The 12,187-nt window shown below is 41.9% G+C and overlaps 1 protein-coding gene across 3 annotated transcripts in view; it reads left to right on the top strand.

Moving 5' to 3' along the window:
* myo9ab (myosin IXAb) overlaps window positions 1-12,187 on the top strand; it is a 129,449-nt gene that overhangs the window by 110,316 nt on the left and 6,946 nt on the right. For 2 of the 3 annotated variants that reach the window (XM_062390377.1, XM_062390375.1), the window contains exons 24-38: window positions 7-1,173; window positions 1,533-1,617; window positions 2,771-2,868; window positions 3,240-3,343; window positions 3,553-3,773; window positions 4,537-4,653; window positions 4,955-5,143; window positions 5,398-5,445; window positions 5,548-5,659; window positions 6,725-6,786; window positions 7,401-7,593; window positions 8,188-8,316; window positions 8,421-8,526; window positions 9,170-9,301; window positions 10,676-10,799. In XM_062390377.1, coding sequence (XP_062246361.1) covers window positions 7-1,173; window positions 1,533-1,617; window positions 2,771-2,868; window positions 3,240-3,343; window positions 3,553-3,773; window positions 4,537-4,653; window positions 4,955-5,143; window positions 5,398-5,445; window positions 5,548-5,659; window positions 6,725-6,786; window positions 7,401-7,593; window positions 8,188-8,316; window positions 8,421-8,526; window positions 9,170-9,301; window positions 10,676-10,799 — 2,887 coding nt within the window. The remainder of the gene's footprint in view (window positions 1-6; window positions 1,174-1,532; window positions 1,618-2,770; window positions 2,869-3,239; window positions 3,344-3,552; window positions 3,774-4,536; window positions 4,654-4,954; window positions 5,144-5,397; window positions 5,446-5,547; window positions 5,660-6,724; window positions 6,787-7,400; window positions 7,594-8,187; window positions 8,317-8,420; window positions 8,527-9,169; window positions 9,302-10,675; window positions 10,800-12,187) is intronic. The other variant, XM_062390376.1, reaches the window with a different exon arrangement.

Genomic DNA, 12,187 nt, shown 5'->3' with positions numbered 1-12,187 from the left:
CTTCAGGTTCAGCGAATTTAAGAAGCAGCATGAAAGACAGCAACTCAGTGGCCACTTATCTGGAGAGTTGGATGCAGAAACCACGGAGGAGCTAACCACATCAGGACAGGAGAGTAATGTCCAGGAGGTCTCTGCAGAGCTCTCTGAAGACCACAAGACTGTTCTGTTCGGTGTGGGAGAGACAGAAAGAGGAGAGGACTCGGAGCGAAGCAGGAGCATGGATGAGATGAGCCACAAGAACCGGTCGAAACGAGAGAGCAGACGGATGAGAGAGTTGGAGCAGGCCCAGTTCAGCCTGAAGCTTCTGAAGGGCCGCACCACTAGTGTAGGAGGTCCTGCTCAGGAGGACTCGGTCCCTGAAGGCGGCACCTCTCAGCTGGAGGAGCATCACAGACACTCTCCCCGAGGATCCCCAGCTAGTCAAGGAAGCTTTGAATTCCTCAGTGTACAAGACATGGAGTCTGAAGGCTCTGCACCCCAAGATCAATCCCAAGCTCGAGATATACAACTACCAGAGGACCCGAGAGATCCAAACCATAATGAAAAACCTCTGTCCGAGGTTCCCAGGGCAACATTTTATATCGCTTCTGACCAAAGTCCAGTTCATGAACCAAAATTCGAAAGTCCCAGCAAATCTTACAAAGAGAGAAGGGAGTCTACGTCTCGAAGGCCAGTTGTGGTTTTAATCAGTATGCAGAAGGAAAGCCCTGTGGATGAGGAGGAGCTGCCAGCAGTCCAAATCCCAGAAAGAGCTCTTCAAACAGGAGCAGCATCATCGACTTCTCAAACGACTCCCTTTGTAGGCCTGGAGGTGGGATCAGAAATCGACCCGGCTCCCGGGACTGCTCCCCTGGCCTCAAGAGATGTAAACGGGGTGGATAAGTCCTTTAAGGTCCCCTCTCCAACTGCTCTTGGGTCAAGTCCAGACGTAGCAGGGCTTTGCTCCTCAGAGGTGGACATCCAGATCGTCCTGGAGCCCAAGCCTGCCATTCTCCATGGTCAACAGGAAAGGACTGTGGTACAGCCGGCGCAGGAGGCTCCCAGCACGATCCTGGACACCAAACCTCCCAAAGCCCAGAAGAAGAGCTCAGCCCAGACTGTGATTGTGAACATGCTAGAGAAACCGTCTGCCACAGTGTTCTCTCCACCCAGACGCAAACTACCTTTCTCCAAGTAAGTCCACGAGCATCCTGAAGGATGTAAGTCATTTATTTCTCAAAGTGCACTGTGGCTTAAAGTGTAACTTCATCCTTCACTTTTGACTGGAAATTCAAAGAAGGCCTTTAGAACTCAGTTGACTCTGCTTAAGCATTGGCCCTTCAAAAGTCCAAGGAATTTTTATTTGCTCAGAAAATCCAAGAAAATTGTTCATATGTAATGCATATTCTACTGTGTGTATATATATATTCTGCTTACTCTCCCAAGATAAAGCTTTAAATGAGGCCGTTCTTTTACAGCTACTGCTCTGTTTCAAAAAAAAATTTGAGACTTAATGTATTGTTAATCAATTAACATCAAGTCCTACGTTGCAGGTCAGATAAGGACTTGGTGAACCAGGAAAGATCTCTTGCCATGTTCAGAGACGACTCCAAATCTGCTGGGTCCAGAAACAGAGAGGTAGGACGCACAAAGGTTTGAGCACGGCCATGAATACACACATATTTACACATGCGCACACACACACACACACACACAAATTGGCAGCTGACCTGATGTTCATGTGGTTGCCTGGAAGCAGGTTGGCCGTCCAGGCCCCAAAAAGAAAGCTAGAATGTCCCGGACACGCTCCGACTTCCTCACCCGCTGTAACTCTGAGGGGGCAACCCAGTCGGACGACGACGACGAGTACTACACCATCGCCCTCTCCCACACGCTGCCCCCCTCCCTATCCCTCCCACAAGCCCACCCTGAGACGGACTGTTACAGTGACTCAGAGATGGTAAAACAACAGATTTCCAGAGGTCCCTTGACCTGTGAACAAGTTTCCTGTCCACTCCGCCGTGCACCCGCCCGCCTCCCACCTTCTTCTCACGTGGACCTGGCCGAGCAGCTGAGGAGGAGCTTTTTAACACTGCTAACTCCACTTTTACTGGATTGTTTCACTGCTGATGAGCAGACTCACGTTTCTTCGCTTCACTACAACAGGCTGTCACCATGCTAAGTCCATATAATGGTGAAAACTTTAGCACGTCACTCTGAAAGCTGTTGTTTTTCAAATTGTCCCAAATAGGGCTGTCAACTCTCGGCTTCATTTCCCTCTCTGTCTCAAGAATGCATCTGTTTTTAAAGGGATGCAATATTTTGCAGTTTAATTCCATATTTTCCTTCAATAACAACACAAACCAAACAAGCATTTTCACTATGTATTTGCATGCTGAAGTCATTCAGACCTCTCACTAACGATGCCATTTTCTAAGAGGATCCTAGAGCATGACTTCTGTCCGTCTCGCTCACTCACTCAGCACCATTCTCTGTGATGTTGCTGATATCTCTTCAGATTGCTTAGAATTACTAGGACCAGAATATTAAGTGTAGTGATGTGAGATAATGCATTGTAGTAACACATTAGTCTCTAAAGTCATTGTTCATAATGGATGTATCAATGTGGTTCACATAGTCCAACCAGTCGGTGTTAAACAGCTAAATGTTGCTAAATCTATCATCAAAACTGCAGCATCCTGGACAAGTTTGAAACCTGCCTGAGCCTCCTCAGCTAAATGAAATGACTTGTTATTTGTATTTCACTCAGTTGTTGTTCTCTGCTCTCCAGTCTTCTCATAAAGACCAGAAGAAGATCCATAAGACCATGTCATCGGGAGACCTGGGCAAGGTTGAGGTCCTGAGGAAAACCTCCAGTCATGATGGAAGGTAGATAATAAATAGATAAATAAAAAATTTAAACTGAAAACCCACCTCTTGACAACTTCAGTCCTCTCCAATATGGGAGCAAAAGAATCTTGAACATATACATTTGTCTCACACAGTTTTTTGTTCATGGAACACTATTTTTCCAGACTCAACATGACATTTAACCTTTAAACACTGAAGTCTAACCAGTTCATCTAGTAATTATTTGTGTTAAATGTAAAAAACGTGTAAATGTGTCTGGCTACTTTCTGTCAATGCCTTGGAGGAATTAGAACACTGAATGACCAATGTGACCTTGCAAAGTAACACAATATGTTTGAACTGCACAGGTTGTTTTCTTTTGGTGAACATCATCTGTGTTTGTCCTTCAGCAGGATGAGAGGGAAGATGCGATTCTGGAGTAAGACGAAGCACGGAGAGAAAAAACTGTCAAGAGAAAAGCAGGCGAGCAGGAGTGAAGCAGGAGAGACACATGGTAAAAAACAAATGCTGTCTATAGCTTTGAGATCCAGAGACGCACAAACACAGTTCACTAAAATACACAAACACAAATTGTCCCCGAGCATAAATTTGCCCTACAGATAAATTGGAGTTTTGGTGGCCCTTCTCCAGAAGTCATGAGCAGAGACAGAAAGACTAAATACATTTTCGTCAAATAATTTGTCCTCGATCTTTTTCCCCCAGAAGACCCCTCTCTCCTGCAAAGTCTGGACCTTGAGGCGGCTTCCGCAACAGGGGTCAGGGACAGTAAGGAGAGCAAGGAGCTGTCTCCTAAAATGAGACGACGTCGCAGTGTGAAGATCAGCAGCATCACCCTGGAGCCCGCCCAGTGGCAGAACGACGCCCTGCACATCCTCACGTCGGCCCACGACTACCGCAGCATGAACGACTTCCTAATGAAGAAGGTGAGAGGCTAAACCTTCAAGCATACGCACATACAGGAGTACACACACACACACACACACAATAGGGACTGTTCTTCTACTCATCTTTTATGATTATATTGGTTATTCTTATTCTTTTAAAGGTGCAATATTTTCACTTTAATTTTTATTACAATAATTTATTTCTTTTTTTTTCCTAAAGGATCTGTTTCTCTATATTTGATTATCACGGTTGTTGTTTAACGTGTCCATATTTTCCACTTCCTCAATAGAGTGGAGGTTGAGAGACTTGGGTTTGTTGAGCTTCCAGCATCAATCATCAAATCCAGAATAAAGAATTACAGTGTGGCCAGGGATGAGTCAGATTAACAGAGACAATATTTCTGGTAATTTCTCAGTGCAGTGAGCCCCCAAAATCAAGAACCATGAATTATTCTCTGGGAAATCAAGGACATCACAATTTTAACGGAAGATCTGGATCCATATCAAATTAATTTGGATCTTCCTTGGGTCATGTGCCATCCCTCCTCAGAAGTTCATGGAAATTGACTGAGTAGTTTTTTTTTACTTTTCCAGCTAAAAAAACTTGACGGAGGTAATTATCTCAAAACGTATCTTAGAACAGGAAATGTGTGGGTTTGTAAATGCCATCGAGCACCATGATCCAATCAGGGAGCTTATCAAGTCCTAGATGTTGTTTCCAAAGTTTGAGAATTGTAGCAGCTTGTTATTGTGATGAAAATCCAAAATATTCACATTACCTGGAGTGTATTTGTCTCTCCAGATCGCTGACCTGGATTCTGAGGATGGTAAGAAGGACACCATGGTGGATGTCGTGTTCAAGAAGGCGCTGAAGGAGTTCAGGATCAACATCTTCAACTCGTACTCCACTGCTCTGGCTGTAAGTCCACACTGCTCTTTTTCCTTCGTCTGTTCTCACCTGCTTCATACACAACAGGAAGCTTTCAATCACAGAAAAGTATACTGAATAATATTTGGATACTTCGCTGAGGTTGTCTAATCCATGTAAGATGTTTTGTACCACTTTGTCCGCACCAACCTGACATCACATGGCTGAAATAAACTGACATATCTAAATCATAAAAGAAAACCCTTGGATGGCAAACGTAACTGATGCTTTGCTGACCTTCATGCAAACTAGTTCTGTCTTCTTCTTTCCTTTCCTTTGCCCTCCCACCCAGATGGATGATGGGAAGAGCATCCGTTACAAGGATCTTTATGCCTTGTTCGAGCACATCCTGGAGAAGACCATGCGTCTGGAGCAGAGAGACTGGAGCGAGTCACCGGTGAAGGTGTGGGTCAACACCTTTAAGGTCTTCCTGGATGAATTCATGACTGAGTACAAGCCCATGGAGGGAACCATCGGCAGGGTAAGATGCAATAAAAACAGATGGATGGATGAAAAAAAAACAAACTGGGAAATACTTTTTAATGATGCACAGATACAGGTCTATGTCTTCATCTGGTGGGATTTGAACAGGTTTATCTATCTCTTAGAATCTTAGAGTTATCATTTACCAATTTCCCTAAAATCCTTTCTGTAAATTCAAAAAATATAGGCTTCTTTATTTATTTTTTATTATTTATATGAAACAAAACCAAATTAACAAATGTATCTTTCCAGGCTCCTAAGCGTGAGCGCAAGAAGTCGAGGAAGAAGGAAACTGATATTGTGAGTTTAGCAACACTTTGCTAAAATTAAATTGTTGGGAATAAATACAATAAATTTCTTAAATTCATCTGATCTGACTAGTGACTCTACTGCCCCCTGCAGGTGGAAGAACACAATGGCCACATCTTCAAGTCCACCCAGTACAGCATCCCCACCTACTGCGAGTACTGCTCCTCCCTCATCTGGATGATGGACCGAGCCTGTGTCTGCAAACGTGAGGATTGGAAAAACACACACACAAACTTAGAAATATATATACATACAAATATTCTGGTCTCTTCAGGATCTGTATGCTTTGCACACTAGTTAAAAGCATTAATGATATCTGCTAATGATGCAGATATGTGTGTTGTCAAAACTTTCTATATAAAGCTAAGAATCATGACAAAAAAGCTCAATAAATAAATAAATTCAACATTGTCCATTTTATCCCCATCAAACTATTTATGGTGTTAAACAGCATTCTGTACACACTGAAAATAAGTATTACTTCAACAAGCCTCTAAAGTAAATATTTGATGAAGGTTTTAGCTGCAATTGTGTTTTACTTTGACTGTTTGATGTAGTCATGGAATACAGAACGTAATGAAGTTGAAAAACTATTCTGTAAAAGAGTCCTGATATTAATGATGTTTCACTTTAAAATATCACATTGCGTGTTACACAATGCTATAGCAACAACAACAAAATCATGATGATATTCTTTGGTAAAGACATTTATGGACCCAAAGAATTTGTATAAAGGGTTTTGTATAATTTATTATTTTATCTATATTTTATTAATATTAGTTTGGAATTATTTTGATTTGCACATTAGGTATTCAGCGTAAAAGCAGATCGAGAAGTCTGCCCAATGAAACCATGCACACACACACATACACGCACACCACCAGCACTTAACACCTCACTTACACATAGGCACTCACGCCCTTGTGTGTCATGTGAGTATATTTTTTCCCACTCACACAACATATCACAGCCCCTCCTAGTCTTGTCTCTCACACACACACACACACACAGACACACACTGCACATTCATACTCACAGAACTCACACACAAAATTTGATTAAACCTCCTTTCATGAAACGTTACTCTGTCTAGTTCCAAAGCTCCGTCTGCACGTTGAGAGGTCGGACATCACGTCCAAACTCTCTCTCTTCCGTTCACCTGACCGAGTGTTTGGAGTCGTGAGTGACTGCTGCTGTTGTTGCAGTGGTTGTTGTGTGACGAGGCTGGACAAATGTCATCAGTCTGATTGCGTTGTCTTGTTGTCTGCAGTGTGTCGTTTCGCCTGCCACAGGAAGTGCTGCACGAGGATGACGACCAAGTGCAGTAAAAAGGTAGGCAGAGGTCTCATTGTTCACTATCTTCATGGTGTTGAAATATACAGACATCGCAGAACATAACTAAATCTAGACGATTCAGTTTTTATGACTTCTTAATTAACTTTGTGATGCAATATTGTCAAACCGAATGAAAAATTATTATGATATTATTTAAATGTCAAATTGCCACACAAGAAAAAAAACATAATGACCATGATGACAAAGTGAAAGAAAATCTCCCCTGGACATTTAAAAAAAAAGATCCAGGTAAGCAGAGTGTATAAAGACTTAAAGCTGTAACTTCCACAAAGTACTGAATTAGGTGTCTGAATATTTCTGTAAATGGGATTAAGATGTAATACGTTTTCAATGACAGATAAATTGGAAAATAAAACTCAAACAACGCAACTGGTCAATCAAGGCCACCTTCATCAAAATGTATTTAATTTCAGTTATTGCAAGAAGTTCTATTTGTCTGGCTCCATTCTGGGACCTCCCTACTCTGTCATGAGCCTTCATGGGTAGTGAGCAGCATCAATGAGAACACATGACGATCATTAGGTCACATTCAGTATGAAAAGGAGGTGCAGGGGGTGACTGACATGCTCCTGTGCTCACTTACCATCCAGTACGATCCAGAGTTGTCCTCGCGGCAGTTTGGCGTGGAGTTGTCTCGTCTGACCAGCGAGGAGCGGACTGTGCCGCAGATGGTGGAGAAGCTCATCAACTACATTGAGATGCACGGCCTCTACACAGAGGGGATCTACAGGAAGTCGGGCTCCACCAATAAGATCAAAGAACTCCGTCTGGGGCTTGACACAGGTGAGAGTCACTGTCTATTCACATGCTCCTCGGAAGGTCCTACTCTTCAGGGTGTTCATGTGCTTCGAAGTTGGAATGTGGATAAAATCATGATTGCTGTAAACAAAATGTGTTGTACTACTACTGCAGAGATGGGGTTCTTGTGAGTTTTCCTAGTAGGGAACTAATTTTTCAGATTATTGGACACCACATGAACACACAATTATACCATCGCTGTAGAAGTATGACATGCAGCTGCTTGTAGTCCATATCTACCTGAAATCTGTTCAGGCTATTCAAACAATAAATGACTGTCACTACTGCTACTACTACTATTACTACCAGGACTACTACCACGTTTACTTCTGCTTCAATCTCTACCGACGTTCAGCTACTCCTACTTCTAGAGCTAATTGCAGATCTACTGCTACAACTACTACAACTGCAGTTTATACTCCTACTGCTCCTGCTGCTGCTTGCATTTCTTTTACCTCTACTAGTACTGCTTTCACTCCACAACACTTCTTTTGAACATACTGTAAAAATGAACATACTGTAAAACTACAAGAAAGAACCAGGATTGAATGTTAATTTTCGTGTTTCTCTCTGTTCCAGATGTGAACAGTGTGAACCTGGATGACTACAACATCCACGTCATTGCCAGTGTTCTCAAACAGTGGCTGCGTGACCTGCCCAGCCCTCTCATGACCTTTGAACTGTACGAAGAGTTTCTCAGGGCCATGGGTGAGTTCTTTTTCAGTCCCCTCAGAGGCTGTTTTATTTTTTTATTATGTTTCTCCAGGGGCTCCTGTAGCTCATGATTTGTGCATGTTTTTTTTCCTGCTCAGGTCAGCCAGACAAGCGTGAGGTAATCCAAGGGGTGTATTCAGTGATCGACCAGCTCAGCAGGACCCACCTGAGCACACTGGAGCGTCTCATCTTCCATCTGGTTAGGTGAGATGTGAGGAAAGAGTCAACATCAGCAGTGGCGCCTCAGACGAGACAGCCAGAGTCAGAAAATTAGGTTTTGAAACAAGATCTGAAGGATGATTGCCCTGTGAGCAAAATGTCTGTGCACTCAGCTTTTTTACTCTTGGCTAGAGAGGTCTCAGGTTCCCTTTGTATTTTTCTCACTCAGTATCAAACACTATAGAACTAGTCGTCTTGGTCACATGCCATCCTCTCAGTATTTTGGGGGAATGGGCGTCATATTCTCTCAGGCATAGATCTTCAAAACAAATTCAGGCCATGGACCCCCAAACTGATGGGGAGATGGAGCAGGGACCCCCTACTATACATATTGTATACAATTGTGTTTTATATTTAAATGGGCCTAGTGCCATGTATAAACAAAGGTGCCCTGTTATTTTGCATTCAATACGAAGCTCTTCTAAGAATACACAGGTTCATATGTTCATATTTTTATTTTAAACATGTGCAAGGTACCGTGCCACTGCCATTTAAAAACATACATCTTGCATACAACACTGAGCTATTAAAACAATTCAAAGATGTTAATGTGTATTTAAAGACCCCCCCCCCCCCTTCAGAAGGATCAACATCAAGATGACCGATTTTATATTGTGCTGTGTTACAGGATCGCCCTGCAGGAGGACACTAACAGGATGTCAGCCAACGCCCTCGCCATCGTGTTTGCTCCCTGCATCCTCCGCTGCCCCGACTCGATCGATCCTCTGCAGAGCGTCCAGGACATCAGCAAAACCACTGCGTACGTCCACTGACCTCCGATTAACAGTCCCAACCCTCAAACAGGGATTTTAATAAGAACAACTGCCAGTTTTATAGATCAAATGAGTGTGGATAGCAAACATTTTTATAGAGATTTCCTATTTTACTATTTTTTTCGTATTTGGATTATTTAACTCCATTTATTTAGTATTTGTGGTCTCATTCAACAGTGTGATGCTACCAAAAAATAACTAAGTTAATCAAAGTTAATCATCTCATCCCTCGAAATATAAACGTTGTGATGCTTTATTGTTACTAATGTGTGCTAAGTGCAGTCCTTTTTTGATCTGCTCAAAGAGACTTTTATAGCAATATTTGCAAACCTGCAAAGATCTAAACTCCATTATTACGGTCTATATGCCCATACCGCAGGTGACACTGCAGCGCAGCCCAGTGACCCAACTGAATGCTAATACATGAAAAGAGTCATATCTGTCCTGCAACCTGATTCTAATGATGTTTAATAAATGTAATTAAAAAAATTATAACATTTCACAAAAGACAACTCAACTTAAGGGAAATTACAGAGCATTATGACAATAGTGGCAGAATGACCAGATACAACTGTTGTCAACAGAACAATGGGCTCTAAACTGCATGAATACAAACTCACATACATCTTAATGCATGCATAAATAACCAAACAAAGAAGGATTTTTACAAATCATTGTCCTAAATGGATTTCCTCACTTTTGGAAGCTCTTCTAAAGCTTCTGATGCCACAGGGAATTTATAATTACAGTATTAGGTCTTAAGTCTTACCTTAGATGTCAGATAATCGAGACATAAACAACTAAATGGCCCTAAGTAGTGTACATACCTCCTCAAACACCTAACAGTCCCCTTTTGAGACCACATTTAAAAGCACTTGCAAGTGAGTGATCCTGGTTTTTATTTGGAGCTGCACTAGATTGCACACAATCAAAAAACACCAGTCCCTTAAACTTGTCTGATTGTTTTTGTGAAGATCTAGTTCCCTGATCCAGATCTGCTGCAAAATGTATTTGGTGCTTCTCTGACCCAAACCGCATCCTTCCACCAAGTCTCGTAGTAATCTATCACTTAGTTATTGAGAAATTTTGTTAACAGACAAACCATCAAACAAATCGGGAAAACATAACCTTGATGGTGGAGGTGAAAAATATAAGGGAGTTGTGTTTAAAGATCAGGACCACTCATTCACTCATTTACTAAAGCCATTAAGACACTGTTCATGTGTTTACTCAATTAAAAAGTGATTTAGTAAATCACTAGGGTACAACTGAGAACTGGGGAGATAATTAATGATGTATTTACTAATAACTTGTGCAGCCCTCCCTTCTATTCTCTACTTAATACATCTCTCCTCCCTCAGATGTGTGGAGCTCATCATTAACGAGCAGATGAGAAAGTACAGAGCTCGACTGAAGGACATCAGCAGTCTGGAATTTGCAGAAAGCAAAGCCAAGAGCAGACTGACCCACATCAGGAAATCCATGGTAAGACCAGACGCCAGCTGCAGTCAGTCGCCATGAAAACAAGCTTCTTTGATAGCATGCATAATCCTTATGGCCTGTAACTGAGGTGCTTCTTTTCCCACTTGCTCCTCTCACTCATTACTGAAACTGTGACAGTGGTCAGCTCTATGAGCAGCTGCCATGGATTTCACAGTCTCAGCCATGGCAGGAGTTCATTCCTATGTGTCTATTTACGTCTTTCATCAACAGATCATCGTGTATTTGTTACACAAGCAAAAAAGCCCCAAAAAATTACACAATCAAAGGGGAACCTACATCTGAAATGTAATCATAGGTCACAGTTGCGTTGTATAGAAAATATACTGCTGTTGAAATGTAAAATACAGATTAAATTCCTCACAATTTGCCTAAACATGTGCAACAACCCTCTCTTTCATCTGACTGGGCTGAATAAAACCTTGTCATCATACCTACACGTTCTTCCGTTCACTCACTTAAAGTTACAGCAGATTCTGTCAGGCGTGTTGGTTTATCCTAAATAAGAGATGAGCCGGACTGGTCCAATTTTAGTATTTATTGAGATGCAATGAAAGTTGAACAACATAGCTATGGACAATTATCAAAGCCTAGGCTAAATCAGTTAGCAATAGGTAGTTAATAATGGCCCCGAACAAAAGGGGTTTGATATAATTATAACAGTAGATTTAATATGATTTGTTATGAAAGATTGAAGGGGAGTCCCCGCAAATCAATTTGGTTCTCCCTTATTGGTCCACAGCTGTAGTCCCCCGCCCCTTATCAAGGAATCCAGGAAGTGACCAAAAGACGCTCTCCGTGACGCTGATAGTTGCTAAGCAAAATGTTCTCTTCATGAAAGGCCTTGACACAGCTGATGCCATGTGGGCCATTGGCGAAAGGAATATGATGTTCCTGCTATATCCAAACCATGTCCTGTTGATGTAAACATTAGGATCCTCGAAACCAAAACAACGAGACAAAACAATGTCAACAAAGTCACCCTGTCCGACCTCCAGAACTTTATCAGACAGCTGCTTGAATTATATGTGTTGTGAATGAATCTAGGGGAATAATGGTTTAATACCAAAAGTTAGAATTCATAACAATTATAAGATTCATTATTAACACTATGCACCAAGGGTTATTTATAAATCACTTGTATAAAGGCCTTACATCTTGCCCAACCTGCTCAAGGCCCCCCCTCCTGCCTTTTATTGAAAATAGTACAGTCAGACCCACAGAACAGCTAAAATATTGAATTCCTAACAATTCTCAGGAGCATCTAAAAATGCTTTGACAAAAAGCAATGTCCAAGTACAAAGGAAAAAATAACCTCAGGCAACTCAACAATCTGCCAACTGTGAGCATCAACCGTAAGTAGATGGCAGTGT

The sequence above is a fragment of the Platichthys flesus genome, chromosome 6 (genome assembly GCF_949316205.1).
Source record: "Platichthys flesus chromosome 6, fPlaFle2.1, whole genome shotgun sequence".
Taxonomy (NCBI): Eukaryota; Metazoa; Chordata; class Actinopteri; order Pleuronectiformes; family Pleuronectidae; genus Platichthys; species Platichthys flesus.
The sequence above is the reverse complement of the archived record's forward strand: the minus strand, read 5'-3'. Positions and strand labels throughout refer to the sequence as shown.